Source organism: Rhinopithecus roxellana, chromosome 9 (assembly GCF_007565055.1).
Source record: "Rhinopithecus roxellana isolate Shanxi Qingling chromosome 9, ASM756505v1, whole genome shotgun sequence".
NCBI classification, from domain to species: Eukaryota; Metazoa; Chordata; class Mammalia; order Primates; family Cercopithecidae; genus Rhinopithecus; species Rhinopithecus roxellana.
The window spans coordinates 22,037,295-22,061,804 of record NC_044557.1 but is presented as its reverse complement, the minus strand read 5'-3'; the positions used below and the strand labels follow the sequence as shown (position 1 = coordinate 22,061,804).

The 24,510-nt window shown below is 46.7% G+C and overlaps 1 protein-coding gene across 1 annotated transcript in view; it reads left to right on the top strand.

Moving 5' to 3' along the window:
- The window catches only part of DLGAP2 (DLG associated protein 2), a 905,804-nt gene that overhangs the window by 856,221 nt on the left and 25,073 nt on the right, over window positions 1-24,510 (top strand). The window contains exons 9-12 of the mRNA XM_030937560.1: window positions 11,072-11,421; window positions 12,484-12,525; window positions 19,606-19,691; window positions 21,633-22,048. Coding sequence (XP_030793420.1) covers window positions 11,072-11,421; window positions 12,484-12,525; window positions 19,606-19,691; window positions 21,633-22,048 — 894 coding nt within the window. The remainder of the gene's footprint in view (window positions 1-11,071; window positions 11,422-12,483; window positions 12,526-19,605; window positions 19,692-21,632; window positions 22,049-24,510) is intronic.

Here is a 24,510-nt window from a genome sequence, read left to right as displayed (position 1 = left end):
GTGCTGGGCACCTGTAATCCCAGCTACTTGGGAGACTGAGGCAGAATTGCTTGAACCTGGAAGGTGGAGATTTCAGTAAGCTGAGATTGTGCCACTGCACTCCAGCCTAGGAGACAGAGGAAGACTCTGTCTCAAAAAAAAAAAAACAGTTTGGGCCATTTGTTGTGGCCAGTGGCTAAGCTATTGGACAGGGCAGTCTAGAAAGGAGGCTTTCTGACACAATTGCGGTAAACCTAAGAATGTGGGCATTTTCCGTGGGTAGCAGTCTCCCCGCCTTCACTCTGCCAACACTGCAGCCCCCACTGTGAATTTATCAATTCTGCCATCTCCCCTTCTGACAGTCCTTTTGACTCCAGAAATTTGACCAATTTCTTCAGAAAGGGTTTGCAAATGAGATGGGCTCAATTCCAGATACATGTGAGGAAGGTCAGTTTTTACACACCTCTTCCCTGCCCCATGTATTCAGCTCTAACAGGGAGGGACACATCCACCCGAATACATTTCCTTTAAGCATCAACACGCTTCGTTTCATGCAATTTTTGTGGAAATCTTCCTAAAACTTACTATATGCATGGTTCTCTCCATCCTAAGTCATGTACTTAACCTTTTCTTCATGCCGAAAGTCATTCCATTGGCCTCAGAGTACTCAAGAGGCAAGGCATTTTATACAGTTCCCTCTGACCACAACCCCATCATTCTCGGGGTGACACCAATGTATGCGATCCCTGTGAAAACAACAAAATCCAAACCAGTTCAGTCGTTGAATTACAAAGCCCAGGTATATTGTCATCTATTTCCCTGTAATTTGGAAGACACTTAAAAAAAAAATCAAGGATTTTATAGTGTTGTTTACATGGTAAAAGAAACCAATGCTAGGCTTTTCAAACCAAACAGACACTCATGGAAGGAACTGGTAATTATTTTAAAGAGAGTAGTCAGGTCTTCAGAAACTTTCAGTTATTAAACAATCATTTCTTCTTCTAATTGAAAAATACATATTTGATCACTTATATAATCCCATGTGACTGTTTAGTAATCTCTGTCTCTGCCTTGATTCATCTTCTTTTTGAGAATGTACACTAGAATTACATTGCTAACTTAAATTTCAAATTTTCAAATACATTTAATGTTGGACATATGTATAGAAAGTGATAGATAACACAGCCTATAGCTCATAAGGATTAGTTCTGATAAACGCATGCTAAGCGTGCATTCACGAAACAGAATTAAGACAAGTATTATCACCCACACCATCCAACTGAATGGCTGAATGTTTTTCTGTAATGTGTAAAATGCTTTCATTCATTGATTTTAATCTGTAGCAGCAAGTTGATGTGATCAAATGATCATTTTAAATTCTTTATTTACTATTGTTTCCCAGCCTCCAATTTTAACTTTAATAAGCCATGTAGGAATTTACAATTCTATCGCACAGGGCTGTACAGGCACAGCAAATGTTTGTCAAAAGAATGGACTAATGAACGAATGGATGCAGTGATATACTTCCATGTTTCAGAAATCATTTCTTAATGTTAATCTCTATATCGAAAGCATTTTATGTACTGCGATTTTTATTTAACCAGGACAACTGATAATTTTTAAATTATAAAAATCAAATATTGCCGATATAAGAAAAATGTAAGTGAAACAGCTTCGTTGTCTGGGGTATATACCCTGGTCCTTTTGTCACGGCCGAGAAAGAATTTACGACACAGACACATGATTTTAGGGGTGGAAAGTTTAATAGAAAAAGAAGTGAGAGAGAAAAGGCTTCCTTATGCTGAGAAAACAGATCGCCCAAAAGAAGGTCTCCCGTTTACAGCAGAATACAATCAGTTTCGTACAGAGGCTTGAGGGGGTGGTGATTGGTTTACAGAGGGCCCAGGGGATTGCTTAGACCAGGTGTTACATTTACATAGCCCACAAAAAGACGGGCCCTCCCACCCTTGTCTTTTATTATGCACATGTGACCTCCACCCCGCACCTGGTTGGTCGCCATGATGCCTGTATACGTGGTTTTACCTGGAGGCTGCCATGACACCCTGCACACATGGTGACAAGCAAAAGCAAGCAGGAGATGCCGTGATGAATGTACCTGGCTTCCAGGTACAGCTGCGCTATTTACATATGAAAGCTCCTAGTCTGCATATCTATGCCTGACCTCTTAGGCAGCTTTCCCTTAAAGAAGAAGAAATGGTTTAGGGGCTACTTTCTGGGTTTTTTTTTTTTAATATACTTTAAGTTCTGGGATACATGTGCAGAACGTGCAGGTTTGTTACGTAGGCTATGAATCCGTCTGGTCCTGGGCTTTTTTTTTTTGGTTGGTAGGCTATTAATTACTGCCTCAATTTCAGAACTTGTTTTTGGCCTATTCAGGGATTTGACTTACACCTGGTTTAGTCGTGGGAGGGTGTATGTGTCCAGGAATTTATCCATTCCTTCTAGATTTTCTAGTTTATTTGTATAGAGGTGCTTACAGTATTATCCGAACGTATTTTGTACTTACGTGAGATCAGTGGTGATATCCCCTTTATCATATTTTATTTGTGTCTATTTGATCCTTCTCTCTTTGCTTCTTTGTTAGTCTGGCTAGCAGTCTATCTATTTTGTTGGTTGTTTCCTGGATTCACTGTTTTTTTTTGAAGGGTTTTTTGTGTCTCTATCTCCTTCAGTTCTGCTCTGATCTATTTCTTGTCTTCTGCAAGCTTTTGAGTTTGTTTGCTCTTGCTACTGTAATTATTTTAATTGTGATATTAGGGTGTCAATTTTAGATCTTTTCTGCTTTCTTCTGTGGCTGTTTCGTGCTATAAATTTCCCTCTAAACACTGCTTTAGCTGTGTCCCAGAAATTCTGTGTCCCAGAGATTCTGAGACGCGGCTCAAGCACTGGTTTCAAATAACTTATTTATTTCTGCCTTAATTTCGTTTTTTACCCAGTAGTCATTCAGGAGCAGATTGTTCAGTTTCCATGTAGCTGTGCGGTTTTGAGTGAGTTTCTTAATCCTAAGTTCTATTTGAGTGCACTGTGGTCTGAGAAACTGTTATGATTTCCATCCTTTTGCATTTGCTGAGGTATGTTTTACTTTTAATTATGTGTTTAATTTTAGAGTAAGTGTGATGTGGCACTGAGAAGAATGTATATTCCATTGATTTGGGGTGGAGAGTTCTGTCTATTAGGTCTGCTTTGTCCAGAACTGAGTTCAAGTCCTGAATATCCTTCTTAATTTTCTGTCTCACTGATCTAATATTGACAGTGGGGTGTTAAAGTCGCCCACTATTACTGTGTGGAAGTCTGAGTCTCTTCATAGGTCTCTAAGGACTTGCTTTATGAATCTGGGTGCTCCTGTATTGGGTGTGTATATATTTAGGATAGTTAGCTCTTCTTGTTGCATTGATTTTTTTACCTTTAGGAAATGCCCTTCTTTGTCTTTTTTGACCTTTGCTGGCTTAAAGTCTGTTTTATCAGAGACTAGGATTGCAACTCCTGCTCTTTTTTGCTTTCCATTTGCTTGGTTAATACTCCTCCATCCCTTTATTTTGAGCCTATGTGTGTCTTTGCATGTGAGATGCGTCTCCTGAATACAGCACCCTGATGGGTCTTGACTCTTTATCCAGTTTGCCAGTCTGTGTCTTTTAATTGGGGCATTTAACCTGTTTATATTTAAGGTTAATATTGTTATGTGTGAATTTGATCCTGTCATTATGATGCTAGCTGGTTATTTTGCCCGTTAGTTGATGCAGTTTCTTCATAGTGTCGATGGTCTTTACAGTTTGGCATGTTTTTGCAGTGGCTGGTACTGGTTTTTCCTTTCCATGTTTAGTGCTTCCTTCAGGGTCTCTTATAAGGCAGGCCTGGTGGTGACAAAAATCTCTCAGCATCTGCTTGTCTGTAAAGGATTTTATTTCTCCTTCACTTATTTAGTTTGTTTAGTTTGGCTGGATATGAAATTCTGGGTTGAAAATTATTTTCTTTAAGAATGTTGAATATGGGCCCCCACTCTCTTCTGGCTTGTAGAGTTTCTGCAGAGAGATCTGCTGTTAGTCTGATGGGCTTCCCTTTGTGTGTAACCCGACCTTTCTCTCTGGCTGGAGGGCTGCTTTTTATTAAAGGAAAAATCTAGTGAGATCTTTCACCTTTTCTAGTTGCCTAAAAATAATTTCTTAATAACTGCTCTATTATTTGAAACTTATTGTTCTGCTATAAACAATCCCATTCAGAACACATGAGGGATTATATTATATGCATATAGGCCCACTGTAAGTGAGAATGACAAAAGCTGTATTTAAAATAGATTTTAAGTGCCTGTCCCAGGTCTTCACACAGAGATCCCCCTGGACTTCTGTACTCACATGTAAAAATGAGTCTGGTATCTGCATGCCTGGAAGTTTTTATGTGTATTGCTAAATGTTTCTTTAACTTCTATAGTGTTTCCAATTCTTTAAACAGTACAGGTCAGTTCTTTCCTCCTATTAAAACTATGTGTTGGATTTCCCATGGGATCATTAACAAAGGGACTCACATGGACAAGTGATTAATATTTTTAGGGGATTAAAAGTATCCTACCAGGACACCTGTTCCCTCCTGCAGAGATGGCATTTCAGATCCTGTGGTTGGTAAACCCTCAGATGATCAATCGAAACTTTCCCTTGGTCCTTTAGCTAAGTGGCCCAAGTGTTTTTGAGAGAACCTGAAGTTCTGATAACACAGTGGGCTTTTCCTCTTGAATGGTGTCACCGAAGAATACGAGGCTCCGTGATTCCATAGCTAATACCTCAACCTTCAGCAACGAGGCTTCTGAGACCCGAATGTTCCACTTCCTGTCTACAAGACAGGGAGAAACTTCACCTGTTTCTGCTGGCAAGGGTTAGGGGAGGCTAGGGGACAGATCCATGTAAAGACAGCAGTGACTGGCAGTTCACAAGTGTTCGAGCGCTAGCTGTTTCCAAGAAAACGTTGTCTAAATAGAAATCCTTTTCAAAGCCATTCAAGCTGGTTTTCTTCCTGTTCACATTGGAGCCCCAGGAGAGCTCTCATTCTCAGCCTGCTGGGCCCTGGTTCTCCTCACCCCGCTGAGGTGCTGTGCCTCAGGGCAGTGGGGGCAGCAGACCTGTGTGAGGCATGGCCACCTGTTCTCCATGGCCTCTTCTGTGTTCACATGGCCAGAAGGAGCACTGAGAAGAGACAGGGCATAACATCACTGTTGCCAAAAGGCCAGAAGCTGAGTCTTAAGTTCTGCTGCTCACTGCACAGAAAGCCAATCACTGAGACAGCAAGTATTGCCAGGGAAAAAGGCTTTAATCAGATGCTACAGGAAAGGAGATGGGAGATCCATCTCAAATCCATCTCCCTGGCAAATTAAAACTAAAGGTTTATATAGCAGGGAAGAAGTGTAACCATGTGTGGGAAAACAGGAATGAGGGAGCTGTGAGGAAGAGGCAGCCACCAGGAAGCAGGTGATGGGTTGGGCAGTCAGGGTGGATGCAGGGTCTGTGGTCTCATTGTCTAGATGCAGTGATCTGGTGAATTGCAGCTCCATGATGCTATCTGGGAGGCCCAATGGCTGCTGTCCTTAGAAAGGAACTCAGATAAGACAGATGTAACTTTCTCAGGTATCAAGACTAGGAGGGTCAGTTTCTATGTTTATTTCAAAGAAACCATAAACATCCACCCCTATGGGGCAATTCAGCCAGTGTCATCACCATCACTCAGCGGAAACAGAGAACCGAATCTCCTGCAAAGCCCGCTCCTCACAGTACGGCGAGCCTGGGTGCTCTGCCAGAGCAAGGCCACAGGGGAAGAACACGGTCATGGTTACGGGTCTGCTGCAAAGGGTCTTCCGCCCATAGATCATGAGGGAGAAACTGACGCTGTGGAAATCAGTGGGTCCTGCACGCCTTTCCTGTGAACCAGGGAAATACATCATCAGGCCAATAAACAAACATTCGAAGGCCTCTTTCCCAAAATAATTTTCATTGATTTGCTATGATTTAAGGAATTGAAAGATCATTTCATATAATCTCCTCTTACTCTGGCTTAAGCCCATTAGTTAATAGTCCCTTTAAACAATTTGGGTCATGGAGTGTCAGGGTGTAATCTTTAAAATGTCTTCCTCCACCAAAGGCATTTTGATTTTTTGTTTTTAGGAAACCTGGAACCGCCATAAATCTTGCTGAAATAAGTTCCTCTTTCATTAAATTTTGCGGTGGGCAAGGATTCCAATGTGCACTCTTGGACCCGTCTCTTAAATGAGAAAATACTAGATCAGGTCATGAGAAATAAGGTTCTGCTATGTAAATGGTCACAAAAAGAAAACTAGACTCATAACCAACAACTGGAGAGGCATCTGAATCCCAGTTCTACCATTTTTCTTGTGGGCTGATGTCAGGAAGAGGTTTAAGCCCATTCAAACTTCCACCTTCTCTTCCAAGGTAAGGAAATGCCAAGACCGCCTACCCCACAAGGTTGTTACAAAGCTTAATGAACTGCAAAATATAACGTGCTCTGCAGAGTGCCTGGCACAGAGCGGATGCTCAGTGAACTGTGGCTGTGTATGAGTGTGTATGACTGTATAAGCATGTGTGCATGCGTGTGTGCACGTGTGTGTACGTGTGTGCATGTGAGTGCATGTGTGAGTGCATGACAGCGTGGGTGTGTGCACGTAAGGGGTATGTGTGTGCAAGTGTGAGTGTACATGAGTGTGAGCGGTCTGTGCACAAGTGTGTGTGCATGTCTGAGTGTGTGCACGTGGGTGTGTGTACACGTGAGTGTGGGGCAGTGTGTGTGCCTGTGTGTACACGTGTGTGCGGTGTGTGTGTGTACATGCACATGCACACTCCAAGGTGACTTTTCTTTCTCGTACTGAAGAAATGAAGGGGTGGTGGCAAGTTTGCAGGTGCTTCTGGCATTTTCTTCTCTTCTTTGATGGTGGAGACGGCCAGTGCTGTTCAGGGATCCGGTGGTGACAGTGCCCTTACTGTGCACCCATCTCCGCCCGCTTCTCTGGATGCTTATCTCCACTTCATGAGATGCCGGACACCACAGAGCACCCTCAGACCAAGGGAAGACAGTTTCTCCAAGATCACACGATGACATCGTTTCATGTCTGAAGCAAGAAAGATTGAGTTTAATAGAACCAGAAGGAAGTGTGTGAGATTTCCCTGTCCAAAGATTTTGCAGGAAAGGACCGAGAAGCCCCCTTTCCCTTGGGCCCTGAGCGAAATGGTTAACTTCGACTAACAGGGCAGGGAGAGGGCCCTGAGCGAAATGGTTAACTTCAACTAACCGGGCAGGGAGAGGGCCCTGAGCAAAATGGTTAATTTCAACTAACAGGGGAGGTTTGGTCTGACAGCTGTAACTTGCCTATGAGTCTGTGGATCCTGTAAGTGAAACTCAACTTCAGGGAGTAGTAAAAATCATCTCAAGATATTAAATCACCAAAGGAAAACAGAGCAAAACAAGAGTTCAAGCATCACAGCACATGTTTTTATTTAGAGGAAGAGAGAACGGCAGAACGGTCACTTGCTATTCTGCCAGAAGGTAAATAGTTTGAGGAAAAATTCCACGACACTTGTAAAGAAGAGATCAGGCTGTATCCCCAGAGCACTAACGTGACCAGCCGGTTCAGCCCCAGAGGAGCCTGCAGACCACTGGGGAAATCCAAGTCAAGTTTGCAGTATCTTTATGCCAGAGAATAGTGGTTTTGTTGATGACAACTGACCCATTGATATCAAACCCTCCTCCACTAGGGCTGCCTTTCTAGAGCTGAGGCTGTGGGTGCGGATGCGGCAGCATCAGCGTTTCTGCAGGACAGGCCATGCCCACTGGCCCTTCCTGTGGCAGCACTGGTGCATCTGCAGGACAGGCCATGCCCACTGGCCCTTCCCGTGGCAGCATTGGTGTGTCTACAGGACAGGCCGTGTCCCCTGGCCCTCTGAGGTGGCATCGGTGTGTCTACAACACAGGCCATGTCTGCTGGCCCTTCCCGTGGTGGCATTGGTGCATCTACGGGACAGGCCATGTCCCCTGGCCCCCTGAGGTCCCCTGAGGTGGCATCAGTGCGTCTACAACACAGGCCATGTCTGCTGGCCCTTCCCGTGGTGGCATTGGTGCATCGAGGCACAGGCCACGTCCACTGGCCTGTCCCACTCCCGCTTCCCAGGAGCAGCTCCATCCACCTCAAGGCACGACCAGGTTCACCCCCAGGAAGCTTCCTTCAACCTGAGTCTCTCTCTGGGCATCCCTAGTCTCTGATGCTGCACCCTCGGTTCTCAGGGCTGCCTTTTCAGTGTGATTATGGACCTCACTGGGGCCAGGCTCTTAGGCTCTAGATAAATGCCTCCTGAAATCAGTGAATCTTACAATATTATATCCACCAACGAAGCTTGCCAGGCACTTTCCATCCGTGCCCAATGTGGAAGAAAGCCCAGGGTCTTCAGCCTCCTTATCAGTGGTCTCCGGAAAGACTATATGGTAACAGCAACCATATGGACACTCAGGTTGAACGGAATGCCGTCATCAAACGTCAGTGTGGGGTTTCACCATGAAATTGATGATACGTTACAGACTCAATACCAGTGAGCAGTTGTTTTAAGCAATGATTTTTTTAAAATACTTGGATTTACATACTAAAATGTGGATTCCGAGAATACAGGAGGCTAAATAATGACTTTGACACTGGAACCTTGCTGATTCGGTGAAAAACAATACTCTTCCACAAAGTTCTAACTATAACTTAACGAAAGTCAGTCAGTGATCATCTCTGCACCACCACAGCACAGCTAATTGCTTCAAACCGCATTTTCATTTTAGTGGTTCTGAGAACAGCCTGGCAGGCATGTGCACACACATTTAGAAACAGCATAATCTCTTTCTTTAGTCATCCAGGAAAAATCACTGTGTGCCCTCCCAGGTGGAGTGTAGTAAATTCTTCTTTTTGTATGCTGGAGGTGAACTGCTCCTTCTTAATCTGTTTATTTTTAAAGTGTGGCATGCAACTACATTTTTACAAAGAAATCAGTTTAAAAACTCATTTCATCGGCCTGTAGCAAACACTTTATAAAGTGAGAAGATGTGGTATGCGATTTTCCTGTGATATGGAGATAAGTCATAACCTGCCCCATGAGTTTTTTTAATTTACAAGATATTCCATACAGGAAGGAAGGTTTAGTTGTTTTGTAAAATTTTTCACTCTTTAAATTTTACTTAAATACACTTAGTACGGTCTGTGATTTTGAACAGTGGTGACAGGAGACCTTTGAGAGTAACTATGAAACACATAATGAGCCAAGGTGGGGATGAATTTGCATGCATTTGCTCAAATTTTCTGGGAAGGTCACTAACTGATTACTTTCCTCCCTGTTGCGTTTCCCTGTGACGTGTCGTGACATGGTTATGATGTTTGATACATGCCATTGTTCCCTGCCAAGGTGAACCTCGCTGGGAAAATCCAACCAATCTGGGGTGTTTAGTGTCATCTTTTACTCACCTCAACCAATCCAGGGTGTTTAGTGTCACCTTTTACTCACCTCAACCAGTCTGGGGTGTTTAGTGTCACCTTTTACTCACCTCAAACTTGCCAAAGAAAAATATAATTATGCTAAGGCAGATGTCACATTTTAATCTGTATTCCTGCGTCTCTGTCGCTTTTGATTGTTACTACCCCTGTTGCTGGGACTCAAAACTTCTTTGGAATCAGAATTTCTGCTTAAGAGAACCAAAGCAGAGCCAGCTTTGCCACTGGAGAGGTCACTGAGAGCCCCCGTCCGCAGTCTCGCTCTGGCGCGCAGCAGACACCCGGCCTGCCTTCGGCTAGAGCCATAGAATCTGAAGACATGTCATTAATGATAAAGACTCTGTTTTCTGTAAATGTCCCATGACAAATGGGTTAACGTGAAAACAGCCACCTGCTCTCCAGGGCTGTCACGTGGAAACCCCTTTATCGATGAGCCCTCTTCACACCTCCACCCGCCGTCTCTCTGATCATGTGTCCATGTCGCACTTCACACCTTGATAAGTCAACACTATGAAACACTGTCAGGAAAGGCGTCATGAGAAACAAGTGTTTAAATGACCTCACCCCTGCCACGGTGAGATGAATGTGTGGTAACCCAACGCGTCCCACCCAGAAAGACGAAATGATTTCCTAACCCAGCTCTCTCCCCAGCACTCTTGGCCTTTGGGATGGAGAAGTCTTGGGAACTTTCTGAATCTCCTAAATAGTGCCTTGAATATTGTCAGTTTTCAATAATTTTCCTTAAGGGATGGATTGACATTAGGGGGAAAAGTCAGGAACAAAAGGAAACAAAAAGACAACAGGATTTTGAATGTTTCTCTGGTCAAAGAGCAGCTCAGCACCCAACTGGTTTAATAACATCTGATCATCCTCCTCCGTTTTCTAGCCTTCAGATTCTCTTTCCAATGCAAGGTTTTTAAAAATGTATCCACTTTGGGCTGGGTGTGGTGGCTCACACCTGTAATCCCAGCACTTTGGGAGACCGAGGCGGGTGGGTCATCTGAGGTCCTGAGGTCAGGAGTTTGAGACCAGGCTGGCCAACATGGTGAAACCCCATCTGTATTAAAAATACAAAAGTTATCCAGGTGTGGTGGGGGGGTGCCTGTAATCCCAGCTACTTGGGAGGCTGAGGCAGGAGAATCACTTGAACACAGGAGACGGAGGCTGCAGTGAGCCGAGATCGCGCCACTGCACTCCAGCCTGGGCAACAAAGCAAGACTCCATCTCTCTTCTGAACCTAACGTGATAGAGTGAGCGTTTTCCAAGATGACGTGACCTGTGTAGAAATGATGCCACACCTGGGTGCTCTCCTGTGGGGACACATCTTGCCTAGCTGTATCTCTGCTGCTGGATTTGTTGGTATTTTTATAATCCTGCACTTTTACAAGTATATTCATGTATGCTGTCTCACTTTCCCCACATTTCATGCTATTGTCTTAGGCTAGACGTCCAGGAACAGACTTGCTCTGTCAATCACAGGGCGTGGGCGTGGTGAAACGGTAGACCAGAGGCTGATGGGGGAGAACACGCGTGTTGACTTGGGACTTTCTTTTCTTACAGCTGTCTCATATACAAATTACAAGAAAACCCCCCCACCGGTGCCCCCTCGGACCACCTCCAAGCCTCTGATCTCAGTGACGGCGCAGAGCAGCACCGAATCCACCCAGGATGCCTACCAGGACAGCCGCGCACAGAGGATGTCCCCATGGCCCCAGGACAGCCGCGGCCTCTACAACTCCACGGACAGCCTGGACAGCAACAAGGCCATGAACCTCGCCCTGGAGACGGCCGCAGCCCAGCGCCACATGCCCGAGAGCCAGAGCAGCTCCGTGAGGACCAGCGACAAGGCCATCCTGGTGTCCAAGGCGGAGGAACTCCTCAAGAGCCGCTGCTCCTCCATCGGGATTCAGGTAGCCGCTCGTGGCCGCCCATCAGGGCCTCGCTCTACTCTGCCCTGCCAATAGCATAGAATAAGCCAGAACCCAACCAGTGGCCCTGGGTCCTTAGCACTGACCCTAACCCCAGCAGGGCTGTGGAACCTGAGAGCAAGCCTGTGCGTTTGCATTGCAGACCTGCCAGCACGGCGAGTAGGCGGGAGACCCCTGAGGTGACGCGGACCCCGGTCCAGGGCTGAAGGAAAGCCAGGGGTTCCAGCTCCCTGTCCCGTCCCCCTGAAAATACACTCCTGGCCACGCATTTTCCAAGGGCCAAAGGCTGCCTAGAGAGTGTGGAGATAACGCTATTTTGATGCTTAAAAGGGAGGGTTTCTGTTGAAGTCTGATTTTTCAAAAAGCTTCTCAGTATTGTGGCCAAAGAGTTGAGTGGGGGAACCAAAAGGTGTTGGGAATGACGAGGTAAAAGGAAAGGTAGGCCCTCGTCTGTACAGAACCTGGGCGTACTCACAGCAATTTCAGGTACAGGCAGTCCCCTCAGCTGGGGTCACAGATGCTGCATCCGTGGTTTCAGACCACAGATGGTTGACCCACTGTCCATCCGGGTCCCCAGATGGCTACCCATGATACAGGCGTGGCAGACGGTTCCTTTCCCCGTGAATGGAGAGCTCTGGCCGGCTCCCGCCCACACTGCACCTCCCTCTGCAAGTCCGTTTTAGGTGCAGTGCTGTGCACCCAGGGAGGTCGGGAGATTGTCCTGTGATCTGGGTCAGGTAGCCCATCCCTCCGGGATCTGGGAGATGTGGTTGAGCAGGGCTGGGTGTCAAGTCCTCTGCCAACACAGCCCACCTCCTGCTTCCTTTTACCCCTGCATTCAGCCTGCACTCCTCAGAGCTTTAACAATCAGATTCTTGATTGCCGCTGGGGCGGCCCAGGGAGGAGGGTGAGTGGAGCGTGAGTGAGAGCCCGGCCGTGCAGCGCTGGTAGCTAGGCATGCGGGCGGAGAGAGCAGGGGAGCCGCCCACTGGTCCAGGGCCTCCGAACCAGGTCTCCACACTGTGGCTTCATTGTTTTGTTTAGGATTCTGAATTCCCAGAGCATCAGCCATACCCAAGGTCAGATGTAAGTACCGAAATGTGCTCCAAAGCCGCGTCCGCATGACTTTTATTTTCTCTCCTTTTTTGGATGTTTATGCGACTGCTCGTCGCCTCTGTCCTGATTCTATATGCCAGGCACTGTGCTGGGTGCCCCCATCCATCCCCTCTTGCCGCTGTCCTGATTCTATATGCCAGGCACTGTGCTGGGTGCCCCCATCCATCCCCTCTTGCCGCTGTCCTGATTCTATATGCCAGGCACTGTGCTGGGTGCCCCCATCCATCCCCTCTTGCCGCTGTCCTGATTCTATATGCCAGGCACTGTGCTGGGTGCTTCCATCCATCCCCTCTTAGATGAGGACAAGGGGCTCACCAGGGTCCATAACCTGCCTGCAGCCCTGGGCCTCGCTGGGCCCGGGCACCCGTAAGCAGGAAAGCCAGGGTGCCCTCGCCTGTCTCCGCCTCCAAGTTCACGTCTGCAGTAGAGACTGGAGAGGTCCCCAAATTAGCCAGGTGACTTCCCATTGCCAGATACTCCCACCCTCTCTCTTTTCTCCTCAGCTGCCTCCCACAGGTGCCCTCTAGGATGTCACCCAGCCATGACCGAGGCAGCGCCCACTTCTAAGCACGTGCAGTACCGACTTTATTTGAAATGAGTGGGACATAATTTTGGAAACTCATGCAGTTAAGTCAGCACGCTGGGCACAATGCCGCCGCTTCCTGCCCTGCCCACAGCCAGGATCCCACACCCCTCAGTGGTCAGCCCTCTTCCACTCCCAGCTCCCACCCCTGGCACGGCAGCCCCTGCTCAGTACAGGCTTCTCCTCAATCCCCCAGCTTCCCCTGCAAAGCTCAGCCTGTGCCTTTACGCTCTCCCGGGGGCCTCTCTGGACCCCAGCCCCACACAATGTGTCCCATGAAGGGGACTGCACTCCCAGCCTCTTGCCACCCTGCACCCAGCACTGTGCCTGGCACATAGGGAGTGCTCAGTAAATGTTGGGTGAGCGAGTAGACGGATGGATCGCTGGGTGTGTGCTGGGTGAGGATGGATGCAAAGACAGTAATGAAGGTGGATAACAAAGTCACCTTTCAAGGCAGTAAGAAAAAAAAAAAACGCACAACATCGTGTGTGTTTTCTGTGCATCCTTTGAGCTGGTGACCTCACAGTTATCCAAAGGAAGCGAATTGAAAAGCTATGGAGAAAATGTAGTTGGAGCAGCTCCAGTGTCAGGATAAGGAAAACAGCCAAAGAATTGAAGCCACTGCAGGAGTAAAGGCAAGGAAAAGAAGGAATCAAGTGGATGAAAGACAGGTTCCTGTGGGTGCCTGGGAGGCCTCAGGAGGGGAGCTGCAGACAGCAGCCTTGCCAGGGCAGGAGGTGACAGGCTGAGACAGGAGTGAGCAGGCTGTGGACAGGTGGCCACGTCCCCGCCAGGCACCAAGGCACCATTTAATCCTCATAATAACCCTGGGTGCTGGTTGTTACTGTGCCCAGCCTATGGATGGGAAAACTGAGGCTCAGGGGGGGTCAGGGACTTGCCTAAGGGCTCACGGCCAAGACCATGAGTGAAGCAGGGGTGAGACTCTGGAGCCTGCACTCCACTCCACTCCTGTCTGCTCTGCTTTTCAAAGAGGAGAAAAGCCCAGAATGATTCTGTGCCCCTAGGAGCCTGCCCTGGTTCTGTTCCTGTTCTGGAGCACAGGGCAGGTGTCACGCTGTTCTGCAGCTCATGGACAAAGCTGGCTAGCCTGTGTTCAACCAGCGTTCAACGGGACTGGCTTCCGGGGGAAACTTTGGGCAGTTTTGTCTGAGTGCAGATAGGAGAATCTGTGTTCTGCAAATGTCATTCCTACAGATGACCAGCGTCCATGCTACTGAACACATCTTCTGTGGAGCTCACGCCCGCTGTGACCCGCTGCCTCGCAGAAAGACAGCTCCAGGGGGTCCCGTCCCAAGGGATCCTGTCCCACAAGGCAGCTCACTTGTTCACAGTGCATTGCATGACCTTTTACTACCAGGGTTTGAATTCAGGATTCTCATTATAATTACTGGGCTGTGTCTAACATGATCCCCAGTGAGGGTCCTCAGCTCACACCTCCCATGGCCCCCATCCTCCCTCCCTGCCCAGCTTAGCGCAGAAGCCAGTGGCAAGTCCCCTATTCCGCAGATGTCTGGACATGGCCGCAGGAGTCTGGCCCTTACAGCAGGACACACAGACAGGTCTCATCAGAGCTCCAAATTTGCAGGCCAGATGCCCGTAGGAGAGAATGGGCCCCAGTCTTGGCAATCATAGGCCAGGCCTAGGATAAGGAGGAGCGCTTGTGGGCTGAGCCGCCTCGGAGAGGTCCTCTGACCCAGTCTGGCCTGACCTTGCTTTTCTTCCTTCCAATTAGACCATTTTATCCTTTGCGGTTTGTCTCTCCTGCTAAGTTTTCCATTTTCTTTTGTGTGCATGTGTGTGTTTGGGGAACTCTGTGGGAAATGTTTACAGCTCCCAGATACTGCAGTTAGGTGAGGTGGAGGCCTGGTCTAATAGTCATGATCCTTCTGTCCCTGGTGCCTTGTGAGCCCCGCCTTTATAAATGAGATCAGTTTTATTGTTGCATTTTTTTTTTTTTTTTTTTTTTTGAGATGGAGTCACTCTGTTGCCCAGGCTGGAGTGCTGTGGCCTGATCTTACCTCACTGCAGCCTCCGCCTCCTGAGTTCAAGTGATTCTCCTGCCTCAGCCTCCCAAGTAGCTGAGATTACAGGCATCTGCCACCACGCCTGGCTAATTTTCGTATTTTTAGTAGAGAGAGGGTTTCATTATGTTAGCTAGGCTGGTCTCGAACTCCTGACCTCAGCTGATCCACCTCTCGGCCTCCCAAAGTGCTGGGATTACAGGCGTGAGCCACCATACCTGGCCAGTGAGATCAGTTTCTATTCTGTGATCTCACCAGGTTGTGAGAAGGCAGAGCAACCTGGAAAAGGCTGACTGCTGTCTGCCTGATTCTCCAGACACACAGTCAGCTGCTCTTCCTTACAGCTGCCCCGGAGCTCAAAGCCTCACAGGCAGGGCTGGCCACTCACCCCTAACTCTTGGAGGCAGAGCACGTCTCAGAGGGAAAGAGGAGTTTGCATCAAATCCAGGGCACCTGTGAGGTTTGGAAGGAAGAACAGAAAATGAGCTTGTCAGGAGAGCAGCGATTACAGGTTGGCACCCTGGCCCGATATTACTAGTGAACAGTTCCTCCTGCCAGCCCTGCCCACATTCATTTTCTCAGCGTCCCTGCAGAAGCTGGGCTCAGAAACAGCTGGTTGGCTTTGACGCTGCTGCTAGCCTGGGACTGCATGGGAGGCGGGATAGTGATTTTGCTCATTCATCTTTTTTCTTGCACCCATGTGTTTTTCAAAACTTGAAGAGATGAGGGCTTGCTGTGTTGCCCAGGCTGGAGTACAGTGGTGCAATCATAGGTCACTCCAGCCTCAAACTCCTGGGCTCCAGTGATCCTCCCCTCAGCCTTGCAGAGCACCAAGGTTACAGGTGTGAACCCGTGTGCCTGGCCTCAAAACTTTTTAAACCTACTTCTAGCCAGCATTTCCTTTGGAAAATACTCTTGAATTGCCTTTCCACTGTACAAAATAATTTCTTTTCTTTGTCCCAGATTTGCTTTTCTGTCTCACAGGAAGCCTATGCCCAGGATTTCTGAAATTGATACTTAGCTCCTCCTGGCCAAGTGTGATTTTTACCATGCCTCCCTCAGACTTTACCTTCCAGCAATGGAGAATTTCATTTTCCTTAGATTTCATAAGACAGCCATGATAAAATCTGCACAGTTCATCATATGCGTGCACCTTTAATGTAATTTTAATGTAATATACATACCAGTATTCACCTGGCCGTCCTTAAAGCTGGGATGATAGAACAGGGAATTCGCACTTGTGGACGAACCTACTTGAGTCAGGCCTCATGCTGAGTTTTTTTTTTTTTTTTTTTTTTTTTTTTTTTTTTGAGACGGAGTCTCGCTCTGTCACCCAAGCTGGAGTGCACTGGCCAGATCTCAGCTCACTGCAAGCTCCGCCTCCTGAGTTCACGCCATTCTCCTGCCTCAGCCTCCCCAGTAGCTGGGACTACAGGCGCCCGCCACCTCGCCCGGCTAGTTTTTTGTATTTTTTAGTAGAGACGGGGTTTCACCGTGTTAGCCAGGATGGTCTTGATCTCCTGACCTTGTGATCCGCCCGCCTCGGCCTCCCAAAGTGCTGGGATTACAGGCTTGAGCCACCGCGCCCGGCCGCCTCATGCTGAGTTTTACATCAGTTAACTGAGGCATTGGGTGTCCCCTCTTTGAGACAAAGAAGCAAAGATTCAACAAAATTCAAAAGACTTTCCTAAGAGTTGCATGGCCAGTAAGTAGCAGAATCTGACCAGTTCCAAAAGCTATATTTTTCAAATTCACTATAAAAATAACAAAAATATATTAGAGGAAATTTGGAGACAGAGAAAGGAAAAGCTTTTGCTTTTTTTTTGTATTTTTCATCTCTTCCATGGTACATGTACTTGCCTGTGAGTATGGGTGTCTCTCCGTGTGTGCAAGCACCTGGTAATTCTGTTGTCCATGGCACCTGTTAATCTGTGTCCTTTAAAGTCTGTATTGTAAGCATTCTTGAGGTCATCTTTATAACCATCTTTACATTTTAGAGACAGGGTCTCACTCTATTGCCCAGAATGGAGTCCAGTGGTGCAGTCATAGCTAACTGTAGCCTCAACGTCCTGGGCTCCAGTGATCCTCCTGCCTCAGCCTCTGGAGCCGCTTGTCCCACAGGTGCTGCCACTCAGCTGATTTTTGTTTTGTTTTTTGTAGAGATGGGGTCTTGCCATGTTGCCTAGGCTGATCTCAAACTCCTAGGCTCAAATGATCCTCCTGCCACAGCCTCTCAAAGCACTGGGATTATAGGCATGAGCCACCATGCCCAGCTCCATCATTTTCACTGCTGTGTGCTAGTCCATGTCACGAGTAAATCATGATTTACTGCACATTCCTATCCCACTGTATCCTCCTCATTCTCCCCAGGTGCTACCTTACAAATAATGCTGCAATGAACACCTCACACATTGGTCAGAATTTAAGATCCTTTGTTTAGGCTGGATTCCTAGAAATAGAATAAGTGAGACAAATATTCTCCACATTTTTATGATAAAAATGAGTGCCCCTTTTACAAAATATCTTTACAAGTATCCATTGGAATTTATTTCGCTCATATCAGATTTGACAGTATCTACCAAAATTATAAAGTGCAAATGCCTCTGACCCAGACCTCCCATCCGGTGAATACATTCACAGAAGTTTTCACACACACACAAGTACAGACATGTATTTATAGCAGCATCATTTATAATGGCAGAAAACTAGAAACAACCAAATTTCCCTCCACTGAAGGCTCATTAAATGCACTAGGTTGTATTCATCAAATGGGATCCTTTGCAGGTAAAACACGAGGCAGCTCCATAGGTACAGACATGGAATTTTAAATCTATTCCCTTTATTACAATCCTTTTGTGTAATAATGTTTATGTCGAGCAAGGTAAGGTTTAATAAAGCCGTGACCCACTTAAAACTAGAAAGGGAAATGGTAAATTCTGACAGGAAGGCCAGGATCTTCCCTCAAGAACGTTCTTCCTCCTGTAGCCCGTCTCACCCAGCTATCAGAACACGCATCCCAATCTAGGGACAGCTTCTGCGCCTGTCTTCAGAATTACACCCAATGAAAGTGGACGTCTCTGTCCACTCCCCTGGCTCTGTGGCCGGCCAAGAGCTCCAGGGTTTTCTCATATGTTTTCTTCCATGCCGCACATGGCTCTGGGGTCAGAGAGACCTGGGCAAGAGCCCTGGCCCTGCCCCCAACCAGCTGGGCACTCCTGAGCAAGTCACCCCCCTCCTCTGATCCCCCAACTCTCTCCTGGGGCTGGAAACATGCTTGGGGTTATTGTGTGGATTACACGTGGTAACGCTGGAACCTCAGCATAGTGCCTGGGACAGAGTACGCACCAAGTAAGTCTTCGCTGTTACCATGATTACTTCTCTTAGCCACAAATCTGAGCCAGTCCTTGTTGACACAGGCTTAACCTTAGGACAGTCACAAACTGCAACTCAAATGTCAACGTGCAGCTCCTCTCTTGACTCCCAGAGAACAGGGTCATAATTATTTAATGCTTTGCACCTTTTCCTTGTAGTGATCAGTAATATGTTTAAGAAAAGAGAGATGTTTTATAGCTTAGCTATGACATTTCAGAGAGGGATCAAAAGCCCTTTTGCTACAATAGGTAATATTTTTCTGGAAAGAGGAATGACTCAGTGCCTGGAATCATTATCAATGGCTTAACTAATGTTTGGTTTCAGAGTTTTCCTACTGAGACTTAGGGGTTTTTTTGTTTTTAAGAAACTATACTGTAGTAGAATTCCCTTGTGAGATAACTTTACATAGTTGATGATCATTGAAACGTCTGGTGGGTTTGTGGGGACTTTTTGGCAAATACAGCCACAGTAAGAATTCTCTGTGGAATATATGATTTCTGTTCTGATCTTACGTCACCCTGCTGGCCATCCTCTTAGCAGATGTGAGACAGCTCTATGGAGATCAAGGTGGAGAGTTTGCCTCTGTTTCTGATCAATGCTTAAACTCCTTTCTGTGTCTTTCTGTATGTGGATGCAGCCATCAGTATAATTCTATTAAATTGCTTATTTGTTGTCATTAGCTATGTTTGGTTCATGCTGTACTTTCATCACCGTAGGGTGTGATAAGAGCTTTTAAGTCCTGTAATAATGCAGTTCAACAAAACCTATTTTTTGCCTGAGCTGAACTAAGCAGTTTTATTTGCATACATTTAAAAGACCAAAGTGCAGCACTGAGTTCAGGTAGTTATGTAAAATGTGATGAGACGCAGGAGCGATGTAATGACTCCAATGTGAATGCATTTCCCTCTCTGTGATTCTACTGGGTCAAGTGTATCTCTGCATTAATTAAACAAATGCGTAATTAATTACAGCAAATGAGCAACAACAACAAAATAGTCCCTTGCCCAGGCCCCATGTTTCAGTTCTAAAATAAGATGTTCTCTGTTGAATTAGGTGGAAACGGCCACAGATTCTGACACGGAGAGCCGCGGTCTGCGGGAATACCACTCTGTCGGGGTGCAAGTGGAAGATGAGAAGCGGTAACTCAGCCCCTTCTGACACGCGGTCACCCCCGAGCGAGAGCTCTTTGTCAAATGCCTGATGGAAGCTCCTAGATCCTGCTGGCCCTCAATCATGCCTGTGCTTGTGGAAACAGGGCCATACGTTTATACTTTTCCATTGATAGCCCCCAAGTATCAGTTAAGACCCGCCTATGTCTTGTTTTTGCAAGAGGCAAGGGAGTAATTCTTTCCAAAGTGGTTTGTCACCTCTGAAAGCAGAGCAGCTGACGGCCTGAAAGTCAGAGTCCTTGATCCAAAGGAAAGAAGGACGGGCTGAGGCTGGGCACGGTGGCTCACGCCTGTAATCCCAGCACTTTGGGAGGCCGAGGTGGGCAGATCATGAGGTGAGGAGATTGAGACCATCCTGGCTAACACGGTGAAACCCCATCTCTACTAAAAATACACGAAACTAGCCGGGCGTGGTGGCGGCGCCTGTAGTCCCAGCTACTCAGGAGGCTGAGGCAGGAGAATGGCAGGAACCCGGGAGGCAGAGCTTGCAGTGAGCCAAGATCGTGCCACTGCACTCCAGCCTGGGCAACAAAGCAAGACTATGTCTCAAAAAAAAAAAAAAAAAGAAGGACGGGCTGAGGGTGACACCAATGCAGGCTTCACACCTTGTCATGTTAAACGTAAAATGATGGAAAGATAGCAAAGCACATTCAAGACCTTCGAATAACGTGAAGTTGTTTCACTTCAAAAATACTACCTGGAAACATAAAGTGATGTCCATTAGTATCATTTTTGCAACGAGGCAGGATGATCATTTTAGTTTATATTTAAAATAGCATGTATTGTCTATTTCATAAAAACAAATTTTGATGAGAATATTACATTGTGAGGGCTCAGCCAGCATCTGATAGGGACAGTGTTGGGTGGCCTCCCTCATCAGGGAGCATTTTAGCACCCACCCTATGGAGACTTTTGATTACAAAGAGATTCTGACCCAAGCTCATGGCTTTCCCAGTTTCCAAGTAGACCTCCTAGAACCTGGCCATCTTCTGCACCTGGGAGCTGGGCAGGCTGCCTTCCATCCTGCTCTGTGGCTCTGTCCCTCCCACAAAGGGAACACGTGGCAACATTACTAACCAGCTGCATGCACAGCTGTGCATGCACAGCTGTGCGCTTCTGTGGGTTCAGCCTGCAGAGCCACAGGGATGGCTGCAGTAGCTGGGGCTATGTAGACAGAGACACACACCACACAAGCACACACTACAGATGCACATATATACACATATCCCAAACATAGAGATACAGAGCACACACACGTGCACACACACGCTCACAGCATTCTCACCCAGCATGCTGGTCTCCAACTGTAAGCCCCTTCCTGCCAACTATTTCAGTGATGAGCTATGTGGAAAAGGATGACATTAAAACATAGACAGTGAAAATGTTTTTCAAACACCAAAGTCAGAATTTGGAGTCATTATTTTGCATATAGGGGTTAATGGGGACATATTAAGTTATTCAGACAGAAGTGGCTCAGGCCCTGAAACACAATTTGGAAGCCACTAAAACTCAGTATGATGTGGCTATTGTTTACATAAAAGAAGCAACTCATGACCTCGGCTGTATAAGCTCGTGGCATATTTCTGAAAGGGAGGTAGCCATTTGCTAATAGCGGTTTCATGAAACACATTAACTCGCATTGTATCATTCAATAAACTTAAATCCCAAGTGGGCGTTTTTTAGGGCCTGAGACTTAGGCAGATGTTAAAGTTTAAGGGCCTGAGACTTAGGCAGATGTTCAAGTTGAACGATTTGCAAAACCAAATGTTCTTCCATAGACAAACCACCACCCACCCTGGAGCTGCCACGTTGCTGCGCTCAGGTGCGCTCCTGACAAGCTACGTGTAGGATTCTGTTGCACGAAGTCCTCTCAGAAAGGCTACCATCTCTCTTCCTTCCCTCCTTTTGCAGACACGGGCGTTTTAAACGTTCTAACAGCGTCACGGCTGCCGTCCAAGCTGACCTGGAGCTGGAGGGGTTCCCAGGCCACATCACCATGGAGGACAAAGGCCTCCAGTTTGGCTCCTCCTTCCAGCGGCACTCCGAGCCCAGCACCCCCACCCAGTATGGCGCGGTGAGAACTGTACGGACCCAGGGGCTCTTCAGCTATAGAGAAGACTATCGGACCCAAGTGGACACCTCCCCCCTGCCCCCTCCGGACCCGTGGCTGGAGCCCGCCATCGACACAGTAGAGACTGGGAGGATGTCTCCGTGCCGCAGGGATGGCTCGTGGTTTTTGAAGCTGCTGCACACGGAGACGAAGAGGATGGAAGGCTGGTGCAAAGAGATGGAGCGAGAGGCGGAGGAGAACGATCTCTCGGAGGAAAGTAAGAGCTCAGGCTTCCCTGGGGCCTCTTAGACATCATTTCTCAGTAATGCAAACATGCACATCACAGCATAAGTGGAGAAAAGTTCCTTCCTTTGGTATTCAAGTGAATGAAAATAAACGTGCTTTCTAGTATATCCCCCTCAATTCTAAGAAAAGATATAAATTACATGAAAAGAGAAGCAGTCACTAAGATATCGATGGAAAAGTGTGTGTTCTGTTTTTCAGGTAAGTTGAATAGAAGATCAGCTGTGCTAACAGTTTTCTTGGGAGCACAGTTGATCTCATATTCCACCTAGCAGTTCTCTTGGATTTTGGCAAAAACTTCATTGGGAGCATTCATGTTATTTTCTAGTATTGTTACCAGCTTATGCTTTACAAGAAAATGCCTTGGCATTATGCCAAAGAAAAGTTGACGGTAAGTAAAAGATTAAGTTAGTTAACTATGTGATGACATACCCAAAGGTCTCCTCACCTGGGTGGGATGGGAAGGCCACGTCGTTCCTCTACCAGGTGTGGCTGTCACCTGGGTGGAAGGTGGGATGGGAAGGCCACGTCATTCCTCTACCAGGTGTCACCAGGCAGATCTGTCCCAGCCCCTTTGGGGCTCAGCTGTGCCTCTGCCTCTCCATGTGGAAGGGGACAGCCCCTTATTCTCCACCTTCCTCCCATTTGCCTAGAGAAACCTACCATCAAGACAGTTCAGACCAGGCACAGTGGCTCACACCTGTAATCCCAGCACTTTGGGAGGATGAGGTGAGCAAATCACCTGAGGTCAGGAATTCGAGACCAGCCTGGCCAACGTGGTAAAACCCCATCTCTACTAAAAATACAAATTAGCCAGGTGTGGTGGTGGGTACCTGTAATCCTAGCTACTTGGGAGGCTGAGGCAGGAGAATCACTTGAACCTGGGAGGCGGAAGTTGCAGTGAGCCAAGATCATGCTGTTGCATTCCAGCCTGGGCAACAGAGTAAGACACTGTCTCAGAAACAAAAAAAAAAAAAAAAAAAAAAGAGTTCAGAAGCAGCTCCCATTATAAATTGCTGTATTTGACTTCTAAGCTAATACCACCTGTCTTTGTTTATAGATCAATTACATAATTGCAGAGTACCTACAACTAGTGCTTATGTTGAACACAGTACAGTTTCACAAAGCTATTTCTGAATGTCTTGACAAATTATGCTCTTTCTAAAGTATTTTTTTCTTTGAATTTATTTGTACATTGACATGATCACTATAAATTCTGAACTTCAAAAGGATAGCTGAGATCCTTGGGAATTTGTCCCGGACATTCCATTTCTAGATGGCTGTTTTAATAGGGCATTCACTAATCCTAGAAATAGAAGCACAACAATGAAACTACATTGACTGGGACTTATAGAGAACAACGGCCTTGGAGCCTCAGCAGTCTGAGAAAATCATTGGCGTGCTGATTTTTTATTGTTATATATAACTTAAGGTCTGAACCTATGAAGAAAGAAAGAGATTGCCTTTAATTGACTAATCCTGTTCTTCCACGTTTGTCTCTTAATCATCAAATTCCACGTATCCTTTACAGGAGGTGACGTTGGACACGGAGTGTTGGGGAGGAGATGTTGCTGTGGGAAAGCCTTCCACGTGACCCACAATCCCCGCAGCACCCACGGCTGCACAGGGCTGGCGCAAGCCAGTGTAGCCGTGTTCCGATCGTTCACATGGCGTTTGCATTTCCATGGTTAGGGTACATTTAACAGAGTGACTGTTCACGATTTTGACATCTAAAAATCACTCATTTTCTGCAGCATCTTCCCCCTTGTTGGTATATGCCTCAACTTGGCAAAACTGTCTTAATTATAAAAGGGATTTATAATCTTTAGCACAAAGATAAAACACAGAAAAACTGTATTGCCTAAGTTGATGCCAAATTCGAGTTAAATTGCCAGCTCTGGTTTGGTGCGTGCTGACAGGGGCAGCGTCGGGCTGGGGTACCTTCCTTCCAGAATGAGAGCAGGTGGTGAGACCTGCGTGTCACTCAATCAAGGTGTGTTTTCTACAGTATGTGGTTCCTCAAAAGAACACTTTTGAGGAGGAGGAGAGAGGAAAAAATTTACAAAGAGGTTATGTTCGTCAGGGCTTAGCCCATAAAATGCCTATAAAATTGTATCTTATTAACATTTTAGTTTATCCCATTCAGGACACATTCAGAAAGTTCTGGTCTTCTTTAGAAGGTGTAAGACATTGAGACATTAGCCATTACTGTGTTTATAACACAGAGACTACATTCCCTGTCATTTTCCATGTTTCGTGTGTACTTTCAATTTAGTTTCTTCAAGGATTATCATTTTTGAAAAGATACCTTTAAAAAAAATAGAATCGGCTGGGTGCGGTGGCTCACGCCTGTAATCCCAGCACTTTGGGAGGCCGAGGTGGACGGATCACCAAGTCAGGAGATGGAAACCATCCTGGCTAACACGGTGAAACCCT